Genomic DNA, 27677 nt, shown 5'->3' on the forward strand with positions numbered 1-27677 from the left:
GTAAATATATATTACCTGGGACTGGGTATAAAATATGACATAATTGATCACCCTATATAGGATTCTCCTGTGGAGTTTTCCACCCAGTACTGACTCACTGAGACACTGAGTCGCTGATTGCAAAAACGAAGCATGTTCCTTTTTGATGAGGAGTACAGTGAAGAAGACTGCATTACAGAAAGGGGGAAAATAAGGTTGGACATAAAGTTGTCACAAGAACAGAATCAGAAAAAGGAAATACCGTATTGTCTTTGAATTATAAAATTACAACTAAAATCCAGCCCCATATGTTGCAAATTACTAGTATTACATGGTGGCAACTGACTCCTATTCATCAGCCACGTGCTAATACAGTGGGAAGATCAAAATACATTCCATGCTAGTGCTATCATTACTACGCAACACTGGAGTAACTAATATGATCACTCGATTTTTCACTAAATGATGATAGGGTAGTAGCTCCATGTTTTATGTCATCTCATGACTTTCAGATGAGATAAAAGGCTTTGACGGCATCTGTAGATTTTCAAACCTCCATGTTAACATGTTTACCACCTTCGACATTGATGGTCGGTTTCTTGGGTTCCATTGAATGCACCATAGTGCCACAATGGCCAGTTTTATCAACTTTTCTTTCTCCTCTCCTATCATTTCCCTATCAAGTACCAAGTCCTGCCCGGTGATTACTTTCTCAAAGATCCACTTTGGGAGGTAGACCTCATTTTAGCTCTCAACACTTGGGTCCGGTGGCCGAGGCGGCTTTATAAGAGGGGGTGGGGGCGGTAGGGATGACCGGTGGTGGTGGCGGGTTGAGTGGGCGGCCCGGCGAGGCAGCGGCTCGCCGCCGGCGGTCGAGTAGACAACCATGGGCCAGGACTAGGGTGGGGACGCAGCAGCTCAACGGCAGTGGCGGGTTGCAGGGCGTCGTCTCCGGCGGCGGCTGCCGCCAGGGACAAGGAAGGTTGACGGTGGTGGGGCGTGGGCTGTTGTGGGCCTTTTGTAATGAGACTGCACGCAGTCGCGCGTGTGGATGTGAATAGCGAGGTTCCTATACATCTTTCGGAAGATTTTTTTTCTTCCCCACCTTTCAGTGTTTGAGATTCGTGCAAGCAATCTTGTCCTTGGATCTTTATCTATCACCTCCTCAACCCTAGCTCCTGCCACTGCCTCCTTCCTTTCCCCGTGCGCTGCAACCGGCCACCTCCGCCGCCGCGCCGCACCACCACCGGCCCTTCCCTGCCCATGCCGCCGCTCCTGCAGCCTGCAGGCGCGCCCCTATAGCCAGCCGTGCGCCGCCGCCTCTCCCGCGGCAGGCTGCGCGCGCCCTTGCAGCGCCGCCGCCGCACCCGCAGCCAGCCTCGCGCCACCGCGGCTGCCCTTGCTGCCGGCTGCCGCGCTGGAGCGCCGCCGTGGCCTCGCCGCGCAACCCTGCGCAGGCGCGACGCCGAGGGAAAAGATGTGGCAAATTTTGAAAAAAAAATTGTTGATCTAGGTTTTGATAAATGTTGAATCTATTCTCTTAAGATGTTGAAATAGTTTATAAAAAATATTGAAGGTAGTGTATGTGTTTCTGAAACATGTTGAATATACTATTTTTAGATGATGATCGATTTTTCATAAAATTTTAAATTCAATTTTTTTAAATTGTTGAATTCAGATTTCTAATGTGAGCCCATACAATATTTCTATTGTTACTGGATCTTAGTGGGCTTTATAGATGGAGAACTTATCTACCTTCCGGAAGAGTCCCTTCGAATAGCCCCCGGATGGCCCCGTTGCCATCCCAGAGCAAGGGCAACAAATTCCGGCACGTACACGCGTACATGGTGCTGATCTGCTGCCGTTCAGGGAGCGGGAAATGGGCTGGCCGGCCAAGCGGCACGACGACGGCACAGAAGCAATCGCAGCCTCTTGTATTGTTCCCTGACTCCTCCCTCCTTGCGCCCCCCCCCCCCCCCCCCCCAAGAAAAGCTAACTACCTCTATATTCTCTCCCTTTTTGTTTCCTTTGCGACGACCAGGAACTTTGTATCGATCCAAGAAACAGGCAGTAAAGGAAACAAGAAGAGAAAGAAAGAAACAGGCAGTAAATAATGCTACCAAATTCATAACCGACTAATCATCATCATTGAAAAAATAATATAAATCATCTTTGGACAAAGTGATAGGCTAATTGTACAAGTCTCCTTGACATATACCACCTCCCGCGACCAAAAAAAATGTTGACGTTCATGCATGATTATTAGCGGGAAAAAAAACCGTTCTGCTTGTGCAAAATGTCAGGCTTTTCTGGCCGGATCGGAGGGGGTAGTACTGTTCCTGGACTTGCCGTGCCGTGTCATGCATGTCGTCCATGCGCTAGCTTCTTCTAGAGACCTACAAGACGCGCGGTGGCCCTGCGCCGGCGGCTGGCGGGTCGAGGAGGCGGTGGTAGCCCCGCGGCGCGTGCGGCGGCGGCGGCGCGGCGGGGTGGTTGTGGACGCCGTCGTAGGTGGTGATGACGAAGCGCGCGTCGTCCCGCGCCCGCTCCACCCGCTTCTTCACCTGGCAACCCTCCCTCGAGCACCGGTAGTAGTTCCTGCACCCACCACCATGCGTCCATCACTGATCAGCACCTAGGAGTCGCGGGTGCTCTAGACTCTTCACTCTAGCAGTCTAGCCTCTAGCACGTAGTCGATCGGATCGGATCCGTACCTCGGGTTGGGGCTGTTCTTGACCATCTTCTTGCCGTACTTGCGCCACCGGTACCCGTCGTCCAGCACGTCCACGTCCGACCGCGTCTTGAACGCGATCTTCTTCTTCCCGTCCTCCCTCGCCGCTGGTACGGGGAGGCTCCCGGCGCCGCCGGCGCTAGTAGTGAAACATCTGAAACTTTCAGCAGGAGCAATACTTTATAGCAGGAATTAATAATATATAACTGAAAAGTTTCTAATAACTCTTACTTGCCGTGCCCCTCTGAGCTGAGCGCTGACGCGTCCGGCAGGCTCTGCTTGCCGGGCTCACCTTCTTCACTGCTGCTTCCGGCTATACCACTCACGCTGTAGTCAGTTTCGGCTTGGAGCGCGTCAAAGAGCAGTGGCGCCGGCTGCTCCGCATGGAACGCCGCTGGCTCCGTCGGGTGGTGGTAGAACTCTACGCCGATGTCGAAGGAGAGGAAGCTCGACGCGGCGGCGGCGGCTGCTGCTGCCCTGTCTTCGTCGCCGCCGCCGCCGTGGTCGTCCACGAACTCGCCGCCGCCGATCCAGTGCTCCGCGGGGCTCAGCGAGAGCAGAGATTCGTAAGAAGACATGGCGCGCCACACCCACACAAAGCGATCGAGATCGACCACTCTGGGTGACGGTCACCCCGTTGGCTAGCCGCCGCACAGCGTGGCCGAGCACCGGTGGGCTCTTCTATTATCGGGTCCCATGCTATCTTCAAAGTCAAGAACGCACGCGCGCGCGACCCTGTTCCCGAGTGAGTTCCAACGGGCCGGCCGTCCGGGTGACGCGCGCGCCAGCGCCAGCGGTGCGCACGCGACCCGGACTTTTTTTTCGCCGGGAAGGGAACCCCCGCAGCACGCCACGCGACAGGGCCGCGCGGCGGGCTCCGGTTCGCCGGCCTCGGGATCTGGGGCTAAGTTCCAGGCGGCGCCGATCGAGTTGGTGGTGGTGTCCTGTGCTGTGCGATGTCGGAGCGAACACGGACGAGAGCTCCAGCTGCCCAAGGTTGGGTTGGGTCGAGGTCGCCGTGGACCACCGGCCGACGACTTTGACGGTAGACGACGACGGACGCTTGAAGGCAGGCTGGTCCTCCCGAGTCTTGACGGCCGGCGCCCGGCGGGGCGGGAGCCACGGAGGCCGGCTGGCCCCGTGCACCCGGCGGGTCAACGGGGACAGCGACCTCGCTCGCTCGCGCGCTGGTTCCTCCGGGCCCGGCGCTGCCAGCTGGAGGAGATCGGAGTGTGGGCGTGCTCCCGCCGCACACGCTGCATGCCTTGACGATTCGTGGAAACTTGGCAGCGCGCAGCATAAGCCTCCTGCTACAGGATGAGTGGGGGCGTGCTCGCCCGGTAGCAGGAGTAGAGAGATTGTCACTTGGGAAGCTTGCTGACTCGTGCGCGTGGTGACTCGGTAACGTCAGCCTGCATCCACGTCAGCGCGCATCACTCCGATGATCAAATCAGACATTGTACTGGTATTGGAGTTGACGGTCAAATCAGAAGAACTTAAATGTTAAGGGAGGAAACTGTCAAACTGAAGTTGCTCAAAAGATTCTTGCCGCACGGGCGTCCTGCATCCGTGGCCTCTCGGATTTTTGCCGCTTCGGTTTGCTCTCCTGCCAATGCAAGCTGCCGCACGCGCTGGCTGCGCCTCCCGACAGCTTCTACGGTCCTGGAGACACTACCCTGAGCTGGAGTTCAGTGCCAGAACGGTGCCATTGGATGGACGACACACCTGTGCACGGGGCCAAGTGGCCAAAGATGTCATCAGGAGGATTGATGCCGCTCCACAGAACCGCACTGGCATTTGTGTGAAGAGGCTCAGGTTCGAGCTTCAGTTTCTCCGCAAGGTGCGTGCCGGTACTATCAACCGTTGGCTCGATGCAGCTGCAACCCTTGGGGTCCATGAGCTCACCCTGGATCTTCCCCTTGGTGATGCCAAGCTGAGATACAGATTCCCATGTGAACTTTTCTTCGATGAGAATGGATGCTCAATTCAGTCTCTCCGCCTCTCCGCGTGTTCCTTCTCCCCTGGACATGGATCTTGTTCCTTCGGAAGCTTGAGGAGAGTGGGTTTCAGCTGGGTGCGCATCACCACGGAAGAGTCATGGCTCTTTCTTTCCAATTCTCCTGCGCTGGAGCGTCTGGAGCTTGAGTACTGTCATGAGATAGCTTGCCTGAGGATACCTTCCACGCTGCAGCTGCTCAGTTCGCTGCGGGTGCGGCACTGCAAGGTGCTGCAGTCAGTAGAGACCGACGCTCCAAATCTCTCCATCTTTCATTACCAAGGGCCCATAATACAGTTCTCACTTGGAGAGGCACTGCATCTGAAGGACGTGAACATGTCGATTTACCCCTGCTTCAATTTGTTCGACTATGTTCTTAAGGAGCTCCCAAAACTTGGCCCAGATCTTGAAACTTTGTCCCTTATGTCTGCTGATGAGATCGGCTACATGTATCCGCTCAAAATCGTGCTGCGTGAAGAATTCACTCACCTCAAGCACCTGGAACTTGGGATTGTTGGATGGGCTTTCACTCTCAGTTCCGTTTCCTGGTTACTTCACTCAACGCTTCTCCAGCGCTGGAGACACTCACCTTGCACGTATGGCGTTTTCTCACAAAGCGGAATTATTTACTTTCACCCTTCGTTGTATTTGTCTCCTCACATTGATTTTTCTGCAGGTGGAGGAGTCTCCCGTGAAGATGCGTCTTGCAGACATTGATCCTTCAAAACCAGTAAAACTTCCGAGGCTTGTGAAGGCCACCGGCTTTTGCCCCGTACAGGACCTAGTTGAGCTAAGCAACTATATCCTCAACACCGTGGCATCGCAACAAAGTGCCTTGAATTTGGTGCCCCTCAATGTTTGATGGATCCAGCCCACGGTGCGGGATATGGATAGTTTATTTGGCTTGAAGAGTTTTGGTTTACAAGAGAAAACTAAAATAGAAATAAAATGGAATGCAAACCCATTCAACTATACAGAGTGCAACAATACAAAGGAAGCCATGACAAGAATAAACATTATATTTTAAAATAGAGGTTAGTAAGAGATTTACTTAATAGCTCACAACATATGTAGCCTTTGAGTTAGGCGCGTACAGTAGGATATAAATAAAGTGTGGGCAATCGAATCATATTGATTGACCAAACAAACTACTATTTCATCTAATCATAGATGTAAATCCTACTAGAACATGGACAATCTCTAATACAACCTTTTGCTAGCAAATATCTGTAAAAGTATGTTTTTTTTTTGTCTCCAGGGCGCTAATGGTCCACAGTCCACACCACACCACACCACACACTCGTTTTCACCAAAATTAGAACGCCCGGGGAACGAATAGCTAGGAGACTCATCGCAACGCAAGCGCTAGTGAAACCACCGGAACTTTCAGCAGTAGCAGAGGATTTGAGAGGATTCGAATATTTAGGACCCTAGTACTTGACAGCAGGAACAATAACCGACAATTTCTATCACCTGTCGTGCACCCCTGAGCTGATCGCAGATGCATTCACCCGGCTCACCTTCACAGCCACATATTGCCATTTGGCTGACTCGGAGCATGACGCCGTGGTGAGACACGATGACATCAGCCCGCGCCCGAATGATCTTAATCGTTGAGAAGAAACGCTGAGAAAGTATTTGCATGTAAATACACGTAATCTATCATTCCCCAGAAATCCATTGCAAATCGTATCTTACCCCAGGCCTCTTCTGTACTTCCGCGCCATACAGATTGTATTCAATAGCTCAACAACAAAACTGTGACGGCATAGCCTCCAGTAAAAAAAAGGAACAAAATTTTTCTGCTGGAACTCATGCAGCGAAGAACTGGCATTGCAAAAATGAAGGCTGTACAATTCAATTTTCCCTTTGTTGCTGATTTAGCAGGTTTGAGACAAAACGTAGCGAAACTACCTCATCCACCTGCCCATCTTCATGGCCATTATCTTCCTCCTCTTGTGCTCCCGGTGCTTATCTGCGATACGCTTCTTTCGCTTGGCATGCCGCTCCGGGTCCACAGCTGCAATAATCTTCTGTGCCCGCTTTCTACTGTCCCGCTTCTGTTTCAGGCCCTTATGAACGCTACGGTAGACTTCGGCGAATTTCTCAGGACCAAGCAGATCACGTAGCTTGCCCTGCACCCCCTCGGCCAGTTGCTTGACTTCATCTGAAACCATAACAGCAATATGGTACTCAGATAAGCTCAGACATATGGCAAGCTCTAGGCATTGAACATGTCCATACTATGCAACTTCTATATGCTGAAAATGAATAATATCACTGGGGAAAAAAAGACAAATGTTCATACCACTAACAACTTTCCCAGCCAATCCTTCAGAAACTTTATACAATGGGGCCAAGAGGTGATCAGCATAGGTTAATGATTCTTCAGAACCAAGAGCTGATGAAATCATACGGAAGCAATTGAACACGATCTTTGTCTACACATGGATAGCGAAAAGTTACCACATACAGAGGAACATACAGGCAAAACAACTGACTTATCTGATGGAATGGAGCTTACCTGTGTATCCTGCATTTGCATTGCAATTTTTCCCATCCTCTTTAGGATTGAAGAAACTAACAAAGATGTAGGCTCTTCACTACTGTCAAGACTTGATACAGATACATCAGTAGTTGTTGAAGTACAAAGAAGAAACATATTCTTTGCTTTTGTTGCACCAAGTAATTCAAAACCCTCAAGGAAGGCACCATGATCAGAAGAACTAATGTTAGACCAAAACTGATGTGTCGAGGTCGATTGCCTAATCGACATATGCAAGTTGCAGATCGAATATGCAAGATTCTGTACAATCAGATTATTTGCCGTAGTATCACTCAGTTCAGTCCTCAATTGTTTCAAGAAAGAAACAGCTATTATGAATAGCCTGCTTGGTTGAACTAGCAACCACGATGTAGCAACCAATTTCTGCTCTCGTTTCCTTTTCTCCACCGTAGCAAAATACGATGCTACCAGAGAGCTTGAAATACTACGCAACATCGAATGAGGATGGATAAGCAACTTGCATACTATTATCCATATTTCCTGCAAGTTATAACCATGTCACAAACTTGAGAGCGCAGGACACATCACCAGTTCAAAACAAATAAATCCAAGATCATAAGTACTAATAAGTAAATAGTCAAAAAGTGCCTCAATTGTAGAAATCATATTAAATGGGTAAATGACATGGCTGTGAATGCAAAAAAGACACAATATGATTGTTCGATGGCACTGAACATATTGAGGGTTGTTTTAATTTATGTGGAATCACATATCAAAGTTTGAAAAATCACCAGTAATTACTATAACACATGAACCAACAGGTGTGGCTTCTGAACTCCAATTCCGCACCCCCATCCCCAAAAAGAAAAATATCCTTTATATAATTACAAGGAAAGAAACAGGGCTGCCAAATTATTCCAGGAAACAATCAAACAATAAAGCTATCACAAATTGAAAAACATAGTAGATCTAGATCAGAAAACAAAATACATACTACATGTGCAATGAGAAATAGTAGGGCAAAACATTAATCATACCTCCATGTGCTGCTCAAAATATAACTCTGGAAAGCGAAGAAGTAACCTCTCCATCATGGCAACAGAGTCGTAAGCCTCTTTCCACAGTGGCGGGACACATTCATCAGATAAGCCTGATTGTAATATTCCAGAAGCAATGGCAGATGATTCCATTATTGTTTTAGCAACAGCCAGAATACTTTTAAGGTGTTTGCCCATTCGTAATGTATGGTCGTCAATAACTAAACCAATGACCTGTCAAGTACAAGAACCACTTCTATAGTTGGTGCAAAATGAGAATAGTAGTTGTAACATAAGCATGTACGGATTAAGGGAAGTACTTCAACGCCACCTAAACATAAAAGCAAATTGCAACCACCCACCCACTAGTCCACTGCTAACTGTACGTGTGTACAACAAATCCTTTTTTGTGAAATGAAATTTACTACTTGTGAAAATATAGCAATTACTGAATGGTAACCTGGGCTGAAGGACTCCACAAACTTTGCTTTTCACCAGTGTACCACGAAAGCGAATACTCAAAAATGGAATTCTTTCCCTGATCACCAATGCGTCCAAACAGCTTTTGGATCGCTCTAAGGATCATTGAGGACACATTCTGATGCTGTTCATTGGCTAAAGCAACCACAAGATGAAGAAAAAAAGTTTGACCCTGGTCATCAACAATCCTCTGAGGAAATCTGGTAAGAATATCATGGAGCATTTCAAGCACTGCTTCTCTTCCTGAAGGATGCTCGTAACTGCAATTTTCAAGAGTGTTAGCATACAGAGTAGATGGTGCTAAAGGTAAGTAGCCATATATATCCATACCTTAAGTTCGCCAGGAAAAAGTCAATATGTTGCTGTAAGCGCTTCTCAGATAATGGGTAGTTCAGAAAGAACTGTAGCAGAATTTGAATGCATTGCTGCCGTATAGATTCAGTTAGCGTTGTTACCATTAACTCTCCGATCTTAACTACAATATCATATATTTCATGGCAAACCAACTTCCGCCTGACTATTGCCTTCAGAAGTGATAAAGCAACGGGGGAAGGATTTGTCTGAAGATCAACAAACATAGGGGTATGGACAAGCATCTGGAGCTGATTATCTGAAAGTGAAATCCTAAATCCTCTAAGTAGATCAGCAAGTAGCTTCAAACAAGATGTGACCAAATGACCATTAGAGTTTCCAGCTCTCTGTGCAATGTCCATAAGCACATTTTTTATAATATTTGCATTGTCCCTGAGGGATGGCAAAGGAAGCTTCACCAACAAGGCAAGACATCTAAAAGCAACTGAGAGGACACTTTCATATTTGGAATTCAAACATTCTCCCAAAAGGTCTACAAAGGGATCCAGCATCTTCAGGAGTTGCTCATCTTCCTTATCTAGTTTGATGCTCTTCAGACGATTACGCAGCAAGTCAAGTGCAAACTTGGTAAGTACATAAGAATTCTGTGATCCACTCTCACCTAGGCCAGGGAAGTTCATTCCTACAGAACTGTCTTGACCAGGACCAGATTGTGTATTCTCTTTGCTTTCAGATTCACTTCCTGTAGTAGGATCTTTAATAAGCCAGTACACAATGGTGAACAAGTTCGATGTTTCAGTAGATGGATTGCACTCAATCCCTAAGGCTATATTGTGCAACATCATCTCAAGTTTTGTTTTCAACTTTGGAGTAAGTTGCTTCTGAAGATGTGAAGAAACAGGTGAGATTAGCTTCTTCAGCGAATGTTGACTGAATGTAATACTTTGAGCAATCAGCTTAAGAGTCTCAAATGACATTCTCTTCTTTGTCTCTTTCATTTTGGAAGCAATCTTTTCAACTTCCTTTTGTTCTGCAACGTCTCCAAATAAGTCACTGTCCACAACTGCCAAAAGATCTTCTAAACAGTAGTCAAGCCTACCATTCATATCAGCAGTTATATTTTTTGACAGTAAATAATGAAGTGTGTAGCCCAGAACATGTAACTCAAAGCCCCTTTTCAGTATAGCTCTCAATATCTTGACCACAAACTGCAAATACCCAATCCCAAGTTCCTTCAAAGAAGCAGCTAAAGCAGACCTAGCTTCATCACGTATGCTTTCAAGACGATTCTTGAGGAAGTTACAAATTCGATGAATGATGCTTGAAAGTTGTGACTCGAAATAATCCACAGGTAGCAACTTCAGTATTTTCAGTGCTACCAGGTTTATATTGACATTGACTTTCTCAGGATCTGCTCCCAATAACTTTTGCACTTGTGGAAACACTACCTTTCGCAGGTAGTCTTGCTTATCAGAAGAGACTTTAGTTAAAGAGAATGTAATTGAAGAATCAGTATCTTCACCTGTAGCATCAGAATTTCCCAAGACATCATTTGCAGGCTTCATGAAGTGGAATGCATCCAACACTGAGCAAATCAACCTCAATATGATCTTCTGCTTATCAGGCTTAAGGTTCAATTCTCGGAAGCATCTAGTCAGTATTGTTCTATAGTGCTCCCATTGGACTTTGGCAGCAACAGCAGATAGTGTATCCAAACATACATCTCTGACTTGTTCGCCCTTCCCAGCTTTTACATCAGAAAACATATTGAAAAATAGTGGAACAAAGACTCTCATAGTGATATCCTAAAATGAAAGCACAAGAAGTAACGTTAGTGAATAAACAAACAGGGAATAGAAGAAAATCAGCCCATTGGAAGCACTGAAACACAACTTAACATCAAGTTAATAGTAGTACGAAACAGAGTTCATATGAACTATAAAATCACAACATTCAAACAAAAGAACATGATTTTCCGCAAAAACAAGAAACAACAGTGGAAACAAAGACGCTATGGCCCTGTTCGCACAGCTCCAGCTCCAAGAATTTTGAAGCTGATCATCCCTAGCTCCAGAACGGAAATTCATTTGTGCACTGGGGTTCAGGGGTACCCGTTACACAATTATAGGTAACCAAACCAACATGTTGCAATGTTTCAAAAAAAAACCCAGGCATGTAGAATATACAAAGTTACATAAACCTGCAAAAATGCAATCTCAAATTCATCTTTGATGTAGAGATTCAAAACACACTAGGTTTATGATTGGTACATGATGAACAATGCCAGATTGATTGCTTGTCTTGTTTCTTGATATATAGGATGAATTTGAAACTGAATTGTTGCAGCTATACATATCTTTATGTGCAATACACCACAACATGATAAATTCACAATTAAGGAGAGCCGCACCCCTGGATGTGAAATCTGCACTAGCTCCAGAAATTCCTAGAGCTGGAGCTGTGAGCAACTGCGCATATAGAAGGATTAAGGGTGTGTTTGGCATGGTCCCAACTCCAAAAAAACTCATGGAGTTTTTGGAGCTGCTCATACCCAGCTCCAGAAATTCGTGGAGCTAGAGCTGTAAATAAATCAAGAGTCTTTTTGCTGAGTCATTATACTTTTGTTTTAGATTTAAAATAAAAATATAAAATGATCTATTTTACAAACTTCAGCTCCAGCATGGATCTCAGAGCTGGAGCCATGCCAAACAGGCCCTAAGTTGAGCAATTTTATTAATATTTCAAATTAAATACATCTGTTTAAAGCACTTTATTTTATCCTACAAACTCCAAATCCTGCATGGATCTCAGAGCTGGAGCCGTGCCAAACAGGCCCTGTAACCCAAACAGAGAGATATTTGTTTTTCTTTCTAAAAAATGTAGACACTTTGAACAAAGTCATCTTATAGGTGTCGAGTGCTTACTGGATGGCCATAACACATTAACATTCCTGTAGTCAACAACTACCATATTACCTTTGGACCACTTGTTAATACAATATTGGAAGACAGAATCCTACTGCCTGATAAGACAAAACTTCTTTCTGCTTGTGATTATAGGTCCGCTTACACGGTTTCAAAGAAAAGCAGGTCTGCCACTCTTATAAGGTCTTAGAGTAGAGGGATAAAAATAGGGTTACTGCATATCTTTAGCATTTTCATATAAAAATTTGTGAAGCCATATTAGTCCGACGAAGTAAAGAGACAAGGTAACTAATTACCAAAACGCAATAAACTTCTACTCCCTCCGTTCCAAATTATAGGTCATTTTGGCTTTTCTAGGTGCATAGTTTTTGCTGTGTATCTAGACATAGTGTATATCTAGGTGCATAACAAAAACTATGTACTTAGAAATGCCAAAATGACCTATAATTTGTAACGGAGGAAGTAAGTTGCATCACAGGTCCACAAAACAAGGACTTGAATTTTCAATTCAACTTAACTAATGATCAGTCTTCAGAAATTTATTTCATTCTATGCTCGTATCAGTCTGGCATCAAGTAGAGTATTATCTAACTTTTACCTCCGAAAAGTTGTTTTCCTTGATTCCCTGTCTGAAAAGTGACAATGCTTTTGATCTTTTACCTGCCTGCATTAGTAAATATAAATTAAGTTTTACAGTCCTTTCTCTGGCCTTTGGGATAACTGAATAAGTAAATTTACCTGCAAATGAGTTACGTTGTGGAAAAAATCCTCTTCCATATCCTCCTTACAGAGAGGCCTAAATGAGCTTAAGGATGCTAAATGATTAAAATTGAAGACCATCTCCCGAAGTAAAATAATCCATTCCTGAATACAACATCACTTTCAGCCTTTCGACCAATAATATCATAGGATAGGTATGGAAAAGAATAAATACATACGCACCTTTTGAATTGACACATCTTTGGTCATTGCTACTCCCATATTGTGCAGATATGTTTTTTCTAGTATCTTCTCAATATAGCTCATTGTGCAAATGTTTCTGGTGTTGTTCTCTCCAGATTTATCATCAGCAGTTTCAATAGAGTATTTGGACTCATCATTATTCATGACTGATGCAGAAAAATCCAGGAACGATTGCAGAGCCCTGGATGCACTTTGCCGAAAAATCAACTCTTCAGATGACATATCATACACGCAATGGGATAATATGGCACCCACATGCTCTTCTGTCAAGCCAAGAAACAACTGTGGCTTAACCTTATCATAGGCATTAAGTCTTGTGTCATAATCTAGTTCACCAAGTTCTGATGTCGAAACTGCGTTAAGATCTCGTATGAACCCAGCCTGTTAAAAATGCCAATTACCAAATAAGATAATTTGAAATAGGAACAGGCAAAGTATCAAAGTTGACATCAAAAATAGAGCAACAATTACCAGAAATGACATTGAAGATTCATGCAACGACAGCCCATCATAGATATCACAGATGCATAGCCGCTGTTCCAATCCAACAGTCGCGAGTAATGGGTTCAGTGCGTTTAGAACTTTTGCAGATACCTTGCATCTTAGATTTGGAACTATTCCCCTCACAACACGTAGTGCTTCCAAACACTCATCTACAATATAAAAGACCCATGGAAGATCATGTCAAGGTTGCTGGAAATTTGAAAATGAAATTAAAAAAAGAATAATCATTTACTATGCATGCATAATGTGCACAAAAATTTACTAAAACAAGGCTCACCAGAGTTCAAATCCTTCTTGCTGAAAAATGGAAGAATCAGGTCTATAAAATTCTCTGCAGCTGAGGGGTCTGTGATGTAACTTAGCAATAATTTGAACAATCTAAGTTCACGTTGCCCAAGCCATGTACCAGATTTCCTGTAAATATTGAGAGTGCAGGACATTAAGTCAAACTTTCAAAGTCCCAAACTATGCTCCTAAATGTGCAGTGAACACCGTCAGGAGAGATTGCCCCACCACAACAGAGGCAGTGTTGAAAACAGAGAATATAGCCCAAGCAGTTAAGAGTTACAAGAAAAATGATGCGCTTGCTTTACGAAACATACATCTATGAAAATGTCTTTGAAGTCCTAACTCTTAATAAGATATGTTTAACCACCATAATAGATGATAAAAACATTACAAAAGTTATAACTACAGTATGATTCATTTGTTGTTTTAGGATGTAGACACAACTTAGATCCATAACTCTGACAATTACTTTTTCTATGCATGGAAACAGATAAAATACTTATGAGATATAAACATTTTTAATAATGATTCTCATGTGAAAAATTTACAGGCTCCCTCTGTTTCATTATGTCTGTCCATGGCCCACCATGTGCACTAGCAACGAAAACACTACTCCCTCCAGTCATCAAAAGCTGATGTTTCAGACAAACAATATGACCTACTCCCTGCGTACCAAAAAGAGTGTTCTTTTAGGCTTGTCCTAAGTCAAACTATCTTAAGTTTGACCAAATTTATAGACAAAGGTATTGATATTTATGATGCAAATTAGATATAGTATGAAAATATATCTCGCAATGAATCAGATGATACTTATTTGGTATCAAGTATTGATAGTTTTTTGTATGAACTTGGTCAAACTTAAAATGGTTTGACTTAGAACAAACCTAAAAGAACACTTATTTTGGGAAAGAGGGGGTACATGCAAGTAAATACATTGTCTGAAACGTCAAATTTTATTGACTGGAGATAGTGTTTCCAAGAGAAAGTCAGTGTGAAATGACCATCCATAAGCATATTAAATAACATGGTACAACTAATCTTCCACCTTCAAGGCATTTAATTAGCAGTAGAGAGTGGAACAAATTACAGCAGCTTGACATTTGATTTTCAATGGACCTATTCTACAACGTAGTCCCCCAAAGCCATGGCAAATATAGTGAAACGGAGGGTGCACTTTGTATCGAGGTGGCTAAAGGTTTGCATTCCAGGACAAAATCTAATTTGCAGAGGTAGTACTATTAAAGAAATGGTGTGAGGAACCTGTTAAGCTCTTTGCGATGATTAACAAAATCATGAAGACTATGGATAAGAACATCCATATGTGGAACAAGAATTTTCTTCACTGAATGGTCATTTTGCTGCTCCAAATCAATATCCAACCTCAATAGATTCTCAATGAACTCAAGTGCATAGGAGGTGATGGATCCTGAAGCTGTCTTCACAGTTAAAATAGAAAAAATAGCTGGCACAAGATTATTTGATCCCAATAGTGGTGCTAATGTTGGGCTCCGACTCATAGCCATGAAGCAAGCAAATAATGAACTTGGCTTCTCGCTACTGGAAGCCTCTTGTGTGAAGCAGTTAATCAGAGGTTTTACAGAAGAGAAGAAAATATTCCAGAAGTTTTCTCCAAAGTCATGGCCTTCATAGTGACTAAGTGCTGAGGAGACAATTTTAATACATAAAGACCTCAGATCCTTCAACTGCTTGATCGATACACTTGCCTGAAACAGAATGAGGTTGCTGATGCAGTTAGTTCAGATGAGATATCAACACTTTGCCAATAAAATGCATAATAGCTATAAGAAGAAATAATGACATCAGTTTTTTTTCTATCCTATAATATCAGATGACCTGGTTGGTTCAGTAACTTGGCATTCCGAGCTTGATTACCAGAGTACCACATAGCTATTTTGGGAGGTCTTTGAAAGGACACAACATATGGATCCAAGTGAAACTGAAAGAACACGTAAAGGTGATAATATGACATACCTCCATATGGTCTACTGCATGGATTTCTTTACGGCATTCATCTGTATCTGCAGAATTGCCCACTTCCATGTTTGTCAAACAATCATTATCATGGCCATTTGATTGATTGCAATGATATTTCCCAGCACTATCACTTCTAAGATTCCGCATGCAACTCTCCAGCAAGCGAGCAACAATGGTTAATAAAACATTAAGGAATGGACTAATGTGTGCCATATCAAAAGTACCAAAAATTTCTTCAACCAAATGAAGAAAACCGTTTGACTTCTTCAATGTAAAGTTCTCTATACAAATTTCTGTTGAAGCTCCAACAATGTCAGAGACATTTCCAAGTAGGTTGTCAGACTGAGAACCAAAAATTTTAAGCTGAAGGCTGTTGGGGATCAAGGACTTCAGAAGTAACGAGAAAAAGAGCTGAAGTTCATTTGAATCAAACTGCAAAAGGAAACGAAGAATTGCCTTTCGATGATTGACACCTGCGTGCTGGCATAATGGAAAAAATAATGAAAAAGTCAGACAGCAGACAAGCAGCAAATGATACACTTCCTCAAGTCGTTAAAGAATAATGTTTCAGAGTTCAGCACACAGACTAAGGGACAATTAAGTGGCTGAATTTGTCTTAATTAAGCGCACATATCCACAAAATATTAATCTGAGCAGCTAATCCATGTTGCATAAATGGGCTAACAGCCAGTACTAGTAGTACAACGACACTATTGCAACCAATACCAGAGCCCAACTTGAATGCAAATTAAGAAGGCATGGATGCAGGTACACTTAAGAAGGGGGGAAAGCAGCCTTGAGACTGGGAGCACCATTCTTTCATGGGCTTTTGCATCAGGCCTCAAACGTCTTTTATTTTCGAATGATCGGCTCGAGGGAGTAAATAGCGTTATGGTATATAGATAAGCAGAAAGTAACACAAACCTTGCGAGAACCAAGTAGCTTCAACTTTCTTACTTTCGGTGCCAACACACGGATAACCAGAGGAACAACACTACTTCTATGGTCTTTCAGAATTGACAAGGAGTCATGTGAAACAGTCCACGTGGTCATCTCTTCACGAAGAGTTTTAATGTCAATCAGATTTTTAAGGTTTTGACTGTACGGGATCAAGAATTCATCCTTCCAGTTTAACAGGCAATCCAGTGCTTTTGCTTGTATGTCAGGATCACTGTCATCAAGGACCCTGGGAATAAATTGTCAATTAATACACAATTTATCACACAAAAAAGCTTAATTCACCTCCAGGCTGCAACAACAAATATATAATTCATTCGCTAACCTTTTAGTTAGTACTTCATGGAGAACCTTGCTCTGATATAACGACCGTGCATTGTGCATTAACTTCAATAAGTTCAACCATTCTTTTAGAATCGCTTTCCATTGCTTGCCTTTACATTTTTCAGGCATATATGAATCAGCACTGCAGAAATTCGAAGTTGAAAAAATGTATCAACATGGAACGAACTTCCTAATAGGTCTAAACTGCAGAAATAACACAGTGTATCGACTAAATACCTAAAGATGCTCCCATCATCATAACCCATAAATTTTAGAAATAGTGGTACAAGATGTCGAGATCGGGACTCAGCAACATCAGGAATCCTTTGGAGGGACTGAAGCAACAATGTAGCCATGGTCTCAACCGGTGTGCAATCGAAGTCCATAGCAAGATACAAGCTGAAGCAGTCAAAAATAGCTGCAATACCAAACATGAAGTAAGAAACTACAGTACAAATGGAATATACAGAACCACAGGAGGGTGGACACAAGATTGTACGTATACATCATCCACCCTTTCTGCTTCATATCTGTTGCTTTCCGTGATAACTACCAAGCATTTTAGGCCAATTACAAGGAAATCACAAATATGTGGAAGTCAACAAATTAACAGTTCATGATGTAAATCATGTTGCACAAAGAGACTACATTCTCAATGCATGCAAAACACTAAGTTAGAGAGTATACACAACTAGACAAAATTCAGTATCCTCAAATAGACCATCAGGTGTCAACTAAAAGCATATCATGCCAGAACTTCGTCGTCAAAACCATAGCTTATCTGACAATGGGACAACAGCTTGGCAATAATATAACTGCAGCACATCCTACAAACACAACCTTCAGAATCTGGTACAAATCCCCATTAAGTGTCAAGAACTTCTAAAGAGGACTAGTTGTACTACTGCACAGGAGATGAAGACATCAACTCAATGCACAAATGCATGCATGTAGAGAATGAACGAATACACAAACGGTAACGACTGAGGTGTTTTGGGTAAGGGCACTAAAGTATTGGTTTATAGTAGAACAGTGCCAAAAAGAACATTAGATAAATGCTTGATACATACACTGTGGTTGGCTTGCAGGTTCCAGCTTCTCCTGATTCTTCACAGTCAGGCCTTTTGATTGGTGAATTGCAACAAACTGAACAAACTGACTCCACACAAGCTCTTTGTGTTTTCTAACAAGGACAGCAAGACAATCCAGCGTTGGTGGCCACAGTTCACTAAATCTATTGTATAATATGCCAATAATACCATGTAAGAGAGAAAATATGTAATCATCATGAACCATCTTGGAAGATAGACTCATTTGTATCCGAGAAATGAAGATAGCGATTTTCCGGCTAGTAGATACTGAAATTGGAGTTGACTCGACAGTGAGAAGGGTATCCAAAACCTGATATAAAGGAAAACATTAGACCAACACCAGCAAAATAGCAAGTAAAAACATTAGCTGAAAAGACATACATTAGCGTATTTAGCAACAGTTTCCTCTCCAGAATCTTCTATTTTTTGTCTCTTGTGTGGTCGCTCTTCATTTGTGCCTAGACGTTGATCCATCTTCACAAAATATGATAGGATTCTCAATGTTAAAATCCGAACATCCTTGTTTGGACTGCTCAAGTTGACAGCAAAGATAGATAACAGATCCAAGAGCTTTTGTGGATCAAATTCCTCTGTCACTTCCAGGGATGCTACTCTGTTCACAGAAGCATAAAGGAAAAAAAATGAAGAATTTCCAGAATCAAACAAATTAAGAAGACAAGAATTAAACTGGCGAGTAAAAAATATATGTAGCTTTACCCTTGTAGGGAATCCAAATATTCGGCTACAGCAGACAGTACTTGTGGGCATGTACTGTGACTCTTGGCAAGCGATATGAAAAAACTTAATTCTGAATTTCTATTTGCATTAACCACTAAAAGTTCATGGTATGACGACAACGCTGCACCAAGTAGACTTCTCCAGGTAGTCTTTGGAAGACCATTCATGTTCTCTGCATGTTGATCAATAGAATTTATGCCTGTTAGAAAGGGCAGCTATGGTGCTTATTGTAAGAAACTAAAGAAATCTTCAAGCAAATCACCTTCTCCTACTTCAATCAGCCGATCAAAGTTGCAGATTAACTTCTTCAGCAATGACAAACTATCTTGATGTCCACCATTTATGTTAGGATAGCAGCAAATAGATCCCCACAGTATAGCAGCTTCCTCTTCACTGACCTGATTACTTGATCGATTGCCATTTTTGACTGTATCGTTTAACAACTCTATCCAGACAGAGAATTTTGATTCAAAGAACTTGCACACTTTTTCCACTGAATCCAGATGATTTGCATCAGTGCTATGAAGCATTATTTGCTTCTTTGATTCTTTAAAGAAATGCAGAAGGATAAAGAGAACATCCTCCGGTGAACTTGCAAGAAAATTTCCCATTGCACTACAAGGCATAAAATTGCATGGTCAAACCTTTTGCATGTGAATTTTCTACTGTACATTATATTGTAAGAAATAGAAGAAAACATATCACATACCTCAATATCTGGCTTTCAAAATGTTGTATAATTTGTGGACCTTTTACCAAAAGTTTCTTTACAAAGACTATCACACTGAACGCACAATTGAAATCAGTGTTAGGTGTTAGATCACTACCATTTGGTCAAAAGAGAAATGACCAGGAGTTATCAAAGTAAACAAATACGACCAGCAAGAACATTTTACCTCAGATTTGTTAGTTCAAACACTGGGGCATAAAAGGGTGATACGATGGATAAATTGCTAGAGAAGATTGGAACATCCAGAACACAAAGCAGAAAGTCCAAAATACTTCCAAGAACTTCAGATGAAGAAGCTTCTACTAGGTTGCTACCAGGCAACACATATCTACTAACCAGCAACTCAAGAAGTTTAATCATCTTCACCTTATCTGGCAAAAGATAAAAGAATTCACTAATTATCTAATCTGAACTAGCAATGAATTCAGGCAGCGAAAGCATATTGATGATGAAATGGTAAATCTGACCGAACACATTGTTTTGCTTCTTTTGTAAAGCAAATGCAAGAAAATCAATCAAGCACTTCAAATGCTCCAAACAGCCATCCTTAAGACAGTTGTTGATTTCTTCAAATAAACAAGTATATATCAATGGCAGTTCTTTTGGATCCACTTCATCGCATAATCTTTGAATCAGCCCTGTCATTACCTCATGAATAGTAGAAGACCCTGCATTTTGCACTATGAAGTGGTTACATTATTGAAGAACAGCAAGAAAGTACAAAAATGAACAGCTGTCAATATAGATTTTGACCGCCGGCTATGCTAAAAAAAATGATGTTAGGCCTCACATTATGGTTATGAAACATAATACAGATTTTTGTCTGAAATGATTATGCAAAAAAAAAATGATGTTAAGCCCTGCATTATTGTTACAAAAGATAGAGAAGCCTAAAGTCAGTTATGAATTATGGCAATGCCCTGATGAATTCAGCTAAACCATAACACATAACAAAGTGGGACAATGAAGACAAGCAATAGATAGAACATATGGATCGTAAGGGAAGTGCAACTGATGTACAAGAAAATCATAATAGTACATGTCATTGGTAGAAGGTTATCTAACCATCAGGGAATTTATCATGGATAGTGGTAAAAGTTGACTTGCTCAACAAGAACTTCAAGACTTTCCCAGCTCTTGAGTGGAGCTTTGTGGAAGTTCCTTTCATGACATGCCACAGCAAAGATATCACCCCGTCTGTCCTTACAGGTGATGATTTCTTAGCAGCCTCAAGTAGAAGTTTCATTAAACCTAAGAGGGAAACATGGATCTGAGCGTTAATTCGTCCATACATCAGTATTTTGAGAATTTGCCACTCAATGTTCGCCTGCTTGGTATATACTTCAGCAAAGGAACATAGTGAGAGAAAAAAATACCTTGTGCTAGCTGATTATTAGGTGCATTCCTCAGCAAAAATGAAACAGATTCAGCCATAAATGCTCTAACATAATCCTTCGGGAAGTATCTCAGCGCTGATGTGGTCCTTCAACAATGATAAATAAGTTGGCAACCAGTTAGATGGCTGAAGTTGGATATCAACAAATGCAACTGGTTTTATGGGCTAACAACAAATGCAAGTGGTTTATCAGATCATGGAGCAGAGGCCATTAAATGAGGTTTGAACCAATAGCATACGAAGACCTCACTTTTAAGTTTTAAAGATGCAAACTCACCTTAGAACTTGGACAATATCTTTCACTAGATACTTTTGCAAGTACATCATTATATATGACCAAGATGTGAAAACCTGAAAAACAACAGAACATATGACTTCTGCTACTAAACAACTGCAAACAAGACTTATGAACCACACTGAGCAGACCAACCTGCTCCAGGATTTCAGGGTCACGATCGCCTCCATCATTAAGAAGAGCTAACATGGCATTAGCATGTCTTCCTAGAAAACTGTAATCAATAAAACAGGCAAGAAGGTCAAAAAAAGGTGTATTAAGGACCTCCAAGACCTTTCATAGTGTATGAAAAACGAAGTCTCATAGTCAATTTTTGCAGCAGAACAATAGAGATTGCATTCCTCTTAGGTTGATTTAATCTAGGCCGTAGTAGAGAAAAACTAGGTCAAGGTAATCATGTTTGCAAAAAAACACAAAACCAAGCTAGCAATAATGACCAGGGTCTACACAACAGTATGATGCAGCCTACACAACAGTATAACGCTACAGACTAACAACCATGCTGAGTAACTGTAATTGATTTAACTAGAACTCACGGCAAAAAATCTTCTAGGATGTCCCTGGAGAGAGCTGTGATCAACCTGCATGTCAAAAAGGAATCCTTTAGACATCCAATAGTGGCTAAATCAGTAACAAACCACAGACCAAACATCTATTCAACATTAAACTCAAAGTAGCATTCCACTAGTGACCTAGTGAGATTGAAATTCCGATCCTACAAGTTATAGCGTATTGGAGCCCATTACTTGACGGAAGCAAAATAAATTAGTTAAAAAAAGGTTAAATTCAGGTTAATTGTGATTTCTTTTCAACCAAAAGAAATAAATAATTCAAAATTACGGATCACAAGAGTGCAAATAAAGATAATTAATCCAGTAGAATACCAATGAAACTATTGCATGTATGTAATCAAATAGTTGTCAATAAACTGAGACCCAACTACCTGTAACTCTCTACCAAAAAAGAAACTGCGGAGAGCTAATAAGGATCACCTATTATTAAGGTGGCTTAAAACTGGCTATCTTTAACTCATACAGGTTGTATGCAGATCCAACAAAACATCTATAATTAAGTACAGACACAGGCTATAAACATGCAGTTTCCATTTACTGTCCAACAGAACAATCAAGGATACCAATTCATTCATGTATAGAAAGTTTTGGCAGATGATCAGATATGAAGCATTACAAACTTGAGTCCATTTCCAATTTATTTTCTTATTATCTTATGAAGACAATATTTTCAAAATTGTGGAACACAGTATCGAACACAAACCCCAAACACCAGCAATCATGCATCATTCACATATGTGTGACCCAAACCAAACAAATAAGGAAAGGGAATGATAGCATAGCATTTTAAGTGCCACAAAGAGAAAGTAATTTCATTCAACTAAGTGCATAACTCCACGATAAACTTACATGAGTATTGGCTCCAGGGACAATCTTGCACTCATGTTCACTCTCAGTAGAAGAGCAGAAAAGAGCTTTTCACGGTGCAATACAATTTGAGGTAAGGTCTGCACCAATGGTATCATCTCCTCGTAAAATGAGATAAAATCCTCTGCGGTATTGAGCTCCTGGATTAACATGAAAAATGGAACAAAATTAGAAGTGGCAGTAATTGTCTATAACTATCCATTTGCAATAAAAAGAACTAAATTTCCATAGGGCCTAGATATAAGTCTATAACCCAAAACCCCTTCTAGATGTGCTCCTGTTGGGCACAAGCCATGCCCCCATGTCGTGCTTGGCCTACATCAAGGCCGAACCTCCATCAGTAGCCCAAGCAAGCCCAGCTAGGGCATCTGTTAGCACCAGAAAACTAGCAACAATTCAACTTAGAAGCCCTTACAGATATGTTCCAACCCAGCCCACATCGCGCCTCTGCTGAAAGTGCTCAGCCTATACCATGCATTCAGCTCCATCACTAGACCGAACGAGATGCGCTCGTGCATGTGTTGGACCTTCTGAACCATCATATCCTTGGCGCAATGCCATTCCTCACAGCGCACAACTCATGGTCATGTTACAATCAACTCTGGACTGGGGGTGGCATATCCACAATCTGCTCTATAGCAATTAAAGGAACCATGGAAAGGAACCTACACCGACTTCATAAATTGATGGTGACATGGGAGATGAACTCTGATTCTAGAAGTGTAGATTTGAAAAGGAATGGGAAAAGGAATTCTTTTGCTGAATCTGTTGCATTGCCTTACAAAACAGTATTACAATGTTGTAGAAATATATTCCGAAATGGATCATAAAAGAATAGCTAGTAAAAAAGTGCCTACTTTCCCATCTAACTCCTAACAGACTCCTTATGTCTATAAGGAAACATACTTACATATTCAGCTCAATCTTTTCAATTTTCAAAAAATAGCATCTCCTCTAAGCTCTATTCATGAGTTAATGGCCCTTGCCCAATTAGCCCCTCTATACCATGCATCGAGCATGATGATAACCATTGAACTGTAACATGCCAAGCGCAAGCCTAAAGTGAAGCAATGGTGGTGCCTGATTTAGCAGGTGGTGCAACGCAATAACAGTGGTGGGAGCAGTCAATGTAGAATTCCAATTGAGAGTGATGCACTCACCCAAGCCATGCATAGTAGTGGACGGTGGACCAAGACACAAGCCAGGAGAAACCTAGAAAACCATGGTGCTGGATATTGGCCAGAAAGGTGACAGGGGCATGATGCAGCTTAAGCATGGCAATGGAGGGTGATGGTAGAAAGAGACCAGCTCTAACAGGGTTGGGAAAAGTTGAGCCAATCAATATTTTGGGAGGGGGGTTGGCAGCAGGGAGTGGTTGAAACTTGTACGTTTTTTCATGCTTCTAGAGTTCCTACAGCACAAGATTGAACCTGTGTAGTTTGCTGGCATTGAAAGGCTTAAGTGAAAAAATGTTAGGTGAAAGCAAGAAGTTGGGGCATTAAAGCGTGTAAGATCATTTTCTATCCAAGCCTATGCATGAGAAATAAACTAACAAATCTAAAATTCTTGGGTAGACCCCCAACATTCTAGGTTTCTCTATCACAACCTTGGACTCTGCTAATTCAATCAGAAAAATAAGCAATTTAGATGGAACTAAGGTTCCATTTCACCCTGAGTGGAATTTTAAAAAGCACTTGTTTCTATTTTCTTGGATGTAATCCTGACTAGATTACACAATATAACGCACAGGACAGCATCAGCAAACAAGAGTTAAGGCGCCAATTTAAACGCTTTCTGATGCTTTAAGCACCAAATTAAGCTCCCCTGTTGATTCAAAAGTGGATTTTAAGGATAGAAAACTTGGAATAAACGAAGCAAGCGAAGGAGAAATCGCATACCCTCCACTCCACGAGGGCGTCGATGAAGAAGGACGAGCCGCTGGAGGGCTCAGCCTTCACCGCGTGGAGGCTGCGGTACACATCGATGTCGATCTCCTCCACCCGCTGCGAGAAGGTCTTGAACTGCACAAGCAAACATGGAGCCCATCAGCACCCGCAGAACCCGTCCGCGAGCTCGATTCGGTGTCAGCGAAACAGGCGTCGGGGGAGACGCCTACCGAGAAGCGCTTGCGGCTTGACGGGCACGTGTTGAGGCACTTCACCGCCGCGTACGACGGGGTCGCCATGGCCGCCGGCGAGGTGGGGGCGGCGGCTCTAGCGGGGGTGGTAGCTAGGAGGGGCCCGGGCAGAACATATGCGGGGGGCTCGCGGGTTTAAGCGAGGCGCAGTTTTGTTTGCGGCCTAGGGTTTTGAGGGAGGCGGTGGCGGTCTGGCGAATGGTTGGGACTGGGAGGAGGAAGACGCTTGTGACGGTTACGCGGGCCTTTTCAGGGTGGGCTTTTGCGAATGGGCTCGGAACCGACTTTGATCCGAGGCCCGTTTTGCTTGCCTTTTGCTTTTGGTTTTTCTGCTGCGCCCCCTCTTCTCTTCTGCCAGTATACCAGAATCTGGTAATTTCCAATCTCAAAAAAAAAGTCTGGTAATTTCCTGCTGCATTCCAAATAAAAAAATTGTACTAGAATCTATATGTTATAATTCTAATTTAAGGTTAAAATATCAATAAAACTCATGTTATGTGTTACTAAGTCAGAGCTGGATAGATATCTGTCAAAGGAAATCTCCGGCCGGGTGGCGGAATACACCCGCCTAATCCTAGTCTAGGATGAGTTTGGGGGAAGTCAAGGTACACTAGATCAAGAAGTGGATGAACACGAAAAGCACATGGTTCAGGCCGCCGGAGCGTAAAACCCTACGTCCACCTTATGTTGTATTGCTTGTGAGACTTCAAGGGCGTGAGTGTGTGTACTTGAGTGAACCTGTGTTCCAACGAGCGTGCTCCCCCTTTTATAGGCTCAAGGGGAGCGCGTACACTGCGCGGGGCCCCGACAGGTGAGCCTGGCTGCATATTAAATAACGTATACATTGGAGCCTTTATGCCATAGATTCGGAAATCTTTCTCTCCAGCTCCTCTCTGTAGTCCTCGATCAGGAAGCTGATGTGCATATCTTCTGCCAGGGTATGGCCGAGTGCCGCCTTACCGGCACAGTACCTACTATCAGTGTCATGCACAGTGTAAGTCGTGCTGACACTGGGTTCCTTCCCGCTGACGGGTGGAGGAGCCGGGTTAACCTGCCGTGTTGTAGCTTCCGTGCACACTGTAGCAGCGCACGCCGCAGCCCTCCTGCAGCAGATCATAATTACCCTCAGCTCACGCGCGCGGCGCTGTGACGTGACAACACGCCGCCCGCCCGGTCATCCACAGGCATAGGGCGAGGCTACGGATACTCTCACACCCTTCGGGCTGGACACCCTAGCAGGAGGTACTTTTTTGTGCGTATGTACAGACAATCTCTATGCTTGTAATAAATGGACAATTTCCTAAGCCCTATTGACTTTTGCACTCCACCTACCTGTGAATCCTGATCGGCACCTATCTTGAAACTGCACAAGATCTTTGGCTGAACAAACTCTGTTTTCATCGAAAACCAAGACTTGCAATTTACACTGACTGGTGCATCAAAAGATTCAAAACGGCGACGGCAAAGCCAGAAGCAAAATCTGCCGATGGTCATCCGAAACATCTGCCATAAGCAACGTATGCATCGGGTAGCCTCTCTGGCGAAAACACTGACCCAATTTGAAATTCAGATTAACTAAGGCAACAATCTATAACTAAGCCACGTAGGTAATCCACATTTCGTCCACTGTTCTGGTTGCGTTATGGTCAACAGAACAAGGCTAAACAACAGTGTGCCAGGTTTACGTACGCAAGTACTTGCACTGAACCACGATATAGCAATGCATGCCTTTAGGTCACAAACATCGCCAAAATTCAGGGTCGTTAATTAAACGAGATGAAGTGTGAAATCTGGGTAAAGCATATAAAGTTAATAAAGAGCACAAAACAAAACTCGCCGTGTCACAATAGCGAACTGAATGATATTGGGAGCAGCAGTAAGCTGGTGACTAGAAAAACTGCTATGCTGTTCAGAAGAAACTGTCAGAACTCATGTTTTCACATATTCATGTTAGCATACAGAATCCGTTTAGAAAGTTCAAAGAAAAGTACAGGACAGAGACCTGACAGTTGCTTCTGAAGAACAGAAAAATTGTGGCAAGAAAGCAGATCACAAGATGTCAGAAACTGAATGAAGATTTTCAGCTGCTATACCTGCAAAATTGTCCTACTGAAGGATCACATTTTATACTAAAGCAGCAAGCAACCTGAACAGGATTAACATGAGACAATCACAAAGTGTACCAAAGGGCATAAAGAAATTGGTGCCAACTTGAAAGAATATCAGAAATTCAGTGGAGGTTTTCAGTTGCGATACTTGCAAAACATGGGAGCCCTCCCATACAACTGCAATTAGCATGTATTAACAAGACCAAATGTTTCAGACCTACTCAGTACGACGAACTAAAGAGGAGAGGCCGGACGCAATGCACAATAGCATCCGAACATCATAGCCACGATTGATGCCATAAATCGTCAGGTCAATGGAGCCACCAGGTTGGGGGAGCGTTGTCAGACGTGGTCGGGTAGAGACCCTCAGGCCATGGCGCGGTGGCAACCTCATCCATGTCGTACCTGCCCGTGTCAGTGAAGGAGTAGAGCCTCCTGTCGCCATGCAATGGCCCGGAGACCATGTGTTCCTCGTCGAGGTAGTAGATCATGGAGTCCTGGAACCCCTCGTAGTCAGCGACCTCGAAGGACCTGGAGCAGCCCCGCCCCAGGAACAACATCTGGCCATCCAGCTCCTGGCCGAGATTCACCCAGGTCGCGCGAGGACGCGGGACGTCGGCCGTTGCTGGTGCCGTGACAAGGAGCCCAAAGACCCGGAGCGTCAGTGTGCCATCGTCGTAGATGTATCTGACCACCATAAGCAGGCGGCCCCGGGACCCGACGAGGTAGCGGTTCATCATGCCGTGG

The 27677-nt window shown here is 43.1% G+C and overlaps 2 protein-coding genes and 1 pseudogene across 5 annotated transcripts; 1 reads left to right on the forward strand and 2 right to left on the reverse strand.

The window, feature by feature from the left end:
- Positions 1-2103: 2103 nt before the first annotated feature.
- On the reverse strand, positions 2104-3676 carry LOC112894370 (probable WRKY transcription factor 50). 3 transcript variants are annotated; one of them, XM_025962058.1, is made up of 3 exons: positions 2942-3676; positions 2694-2849; positions 2104-2577 (listed from the first exon to the last, which is right to left on the reverse strand). In XM_025962058.1, exons 1-3 carry the CDS (start codon positions 3286-3288, stop codon positions 2376-2378), a joined length of 705 nt encoding a protein of 234 aa, XP_025817843.1. In that variant the 5' UTR covers positions 3289-3676; the 3' UTR covers positions 2104-2375. The 3 variants fall into 3 exon arrangements, with proteins under 3 accessions (XP_025817843.1, XP_025817842.1, XP_025817841.1); XM_025962057.1 differs by having other exon boundaries at positions 2694-2864; positions 2942-3674; XM_025962056.1 differs by having other exon boundaries at positions 2694-2870; positions 2942-3674.
- A 593-nt stretch (positions 3677-4269) lies between these two features.
- Positions 4270-5568, forward strand: LOC112892518 (annotated as a pseudogene).
- Positions 5569-6343: 775 nt separating this feature from the next.
- On the reverse strand, positions 6344-25021 carry LOC112891875 (U3 small nucleolar RNA-associated protein 20). 2 transcript variants are annotated; one of them, XM_025958871.1, is made up of 31 exons: positions 24802-25021; positions 24584-24706; positions 22668-22825; positions 21783-21827; positions 21382-21460; positions 21229-21302; positions 20932-21038; positions 20621-20806; positions 20023-20223; positions 19722-19926; positions 19535-19609; positions 19088-19440; positions 18805-18997; positions 18469-18700; positions 18067-18397; positions 17234-17414; positions 16998-17138; positions 16640-16901; positions 15713-16195; positions 14981-15444; positions 13710-13846; positions 13400-13581; positions 12908-13309; positions 12704-12829; positions 12564-12629; positions 9060-10846; positions 8710-8989; positions 8250-8483; positions 7231-7752; positions 7015-7147; positions 6344-6873 (listed from the first exon to the last, which is right to left on the reverse strand). In XM_025958871.1, the coding sequence occupies exons 1-31, from the start codon at positions 24868-24870 to the stop codon at positions 6617-6619; spliced, it is 8088 nt and encodes a 2695-aa protein (XP_025814656.1). In that variant the 5' UTR covers positions 24871-25021; the 3' UTR covers positions 6344-6616. The 2 variants fall into 2 exon arrangements, with proteins under 2 accessions (XP_025814656.1, XP_025814657.1); XM_025958872.1 differs by lacking the exons at positions 21382-21460; positions 21783-21827; positions 22668-22825; positions 24584-24706; positions 24802-25021 and having other exon boundaries at positions 20932-21027; positions 21229-21247.
- Positions 25022-27677: the final 2656 nt, after the last annotated feature.

This window comes from Panicum hallii, chromosome 5 (genome assembly GCF_002211085.1).
Source record: "Panicum hallii strain FIL2 chromosome 5, PHallii_v3.1, whole genome shotgun sequence".
Taxonomy (NCBI): Eukaryota; Viridiplantae; Streptophyta; class Magnoliopsida; order Poales; family Poaceae; genus Panicum; species Panicum hallii.

Bases quoted from the DNA above. Each gene is read 5' to 3' on its own strand.
- LOC112891875 (XM_025958871.1), bottom strand. From the start codon at position 24,870: ATGGCGACCCCGTCGTACGCGGCGGTGAAGTGCCTCAACACGTGCCCG. The intron at 21,303-21,381 runs GTTGGTCTGCTC...GTTGTTTTTCAG, and splicing joins ACCCTGAAATCCTGGAGCAG to GTTTTCACATCTTGGTCATA. The intron at 13,582-13,709 runs GTGAGCCTTGTT...TTTATATTGTAG, and splicing joins CAAGAAGGATTTGAACTCTG to ATGAGTGTTTGGAAGCACTA.
- LOC112894370 (XM_025962056.1), bottom strand. From the start codon at position 3,288: ATGTCTTCTTACGAATCTCTGCTCTCGCTGAGCCCCGCGGAGCACTGG. The intron at 2,871-2,941 runs GTAAGAGTTATT...TCCTGCTGAAAG, and splicing joins AGCTCAGAGGGGCACGGCAA to TTTCAGATGTTTCACTACTA. The intron at 2,578-2,693 runs GTACGGATCCGA...TGGTGGGTGCAG, and splicing joins AAGAACAGCCCCAACCCGAG to GAACTACTACCGGTGCTCGA.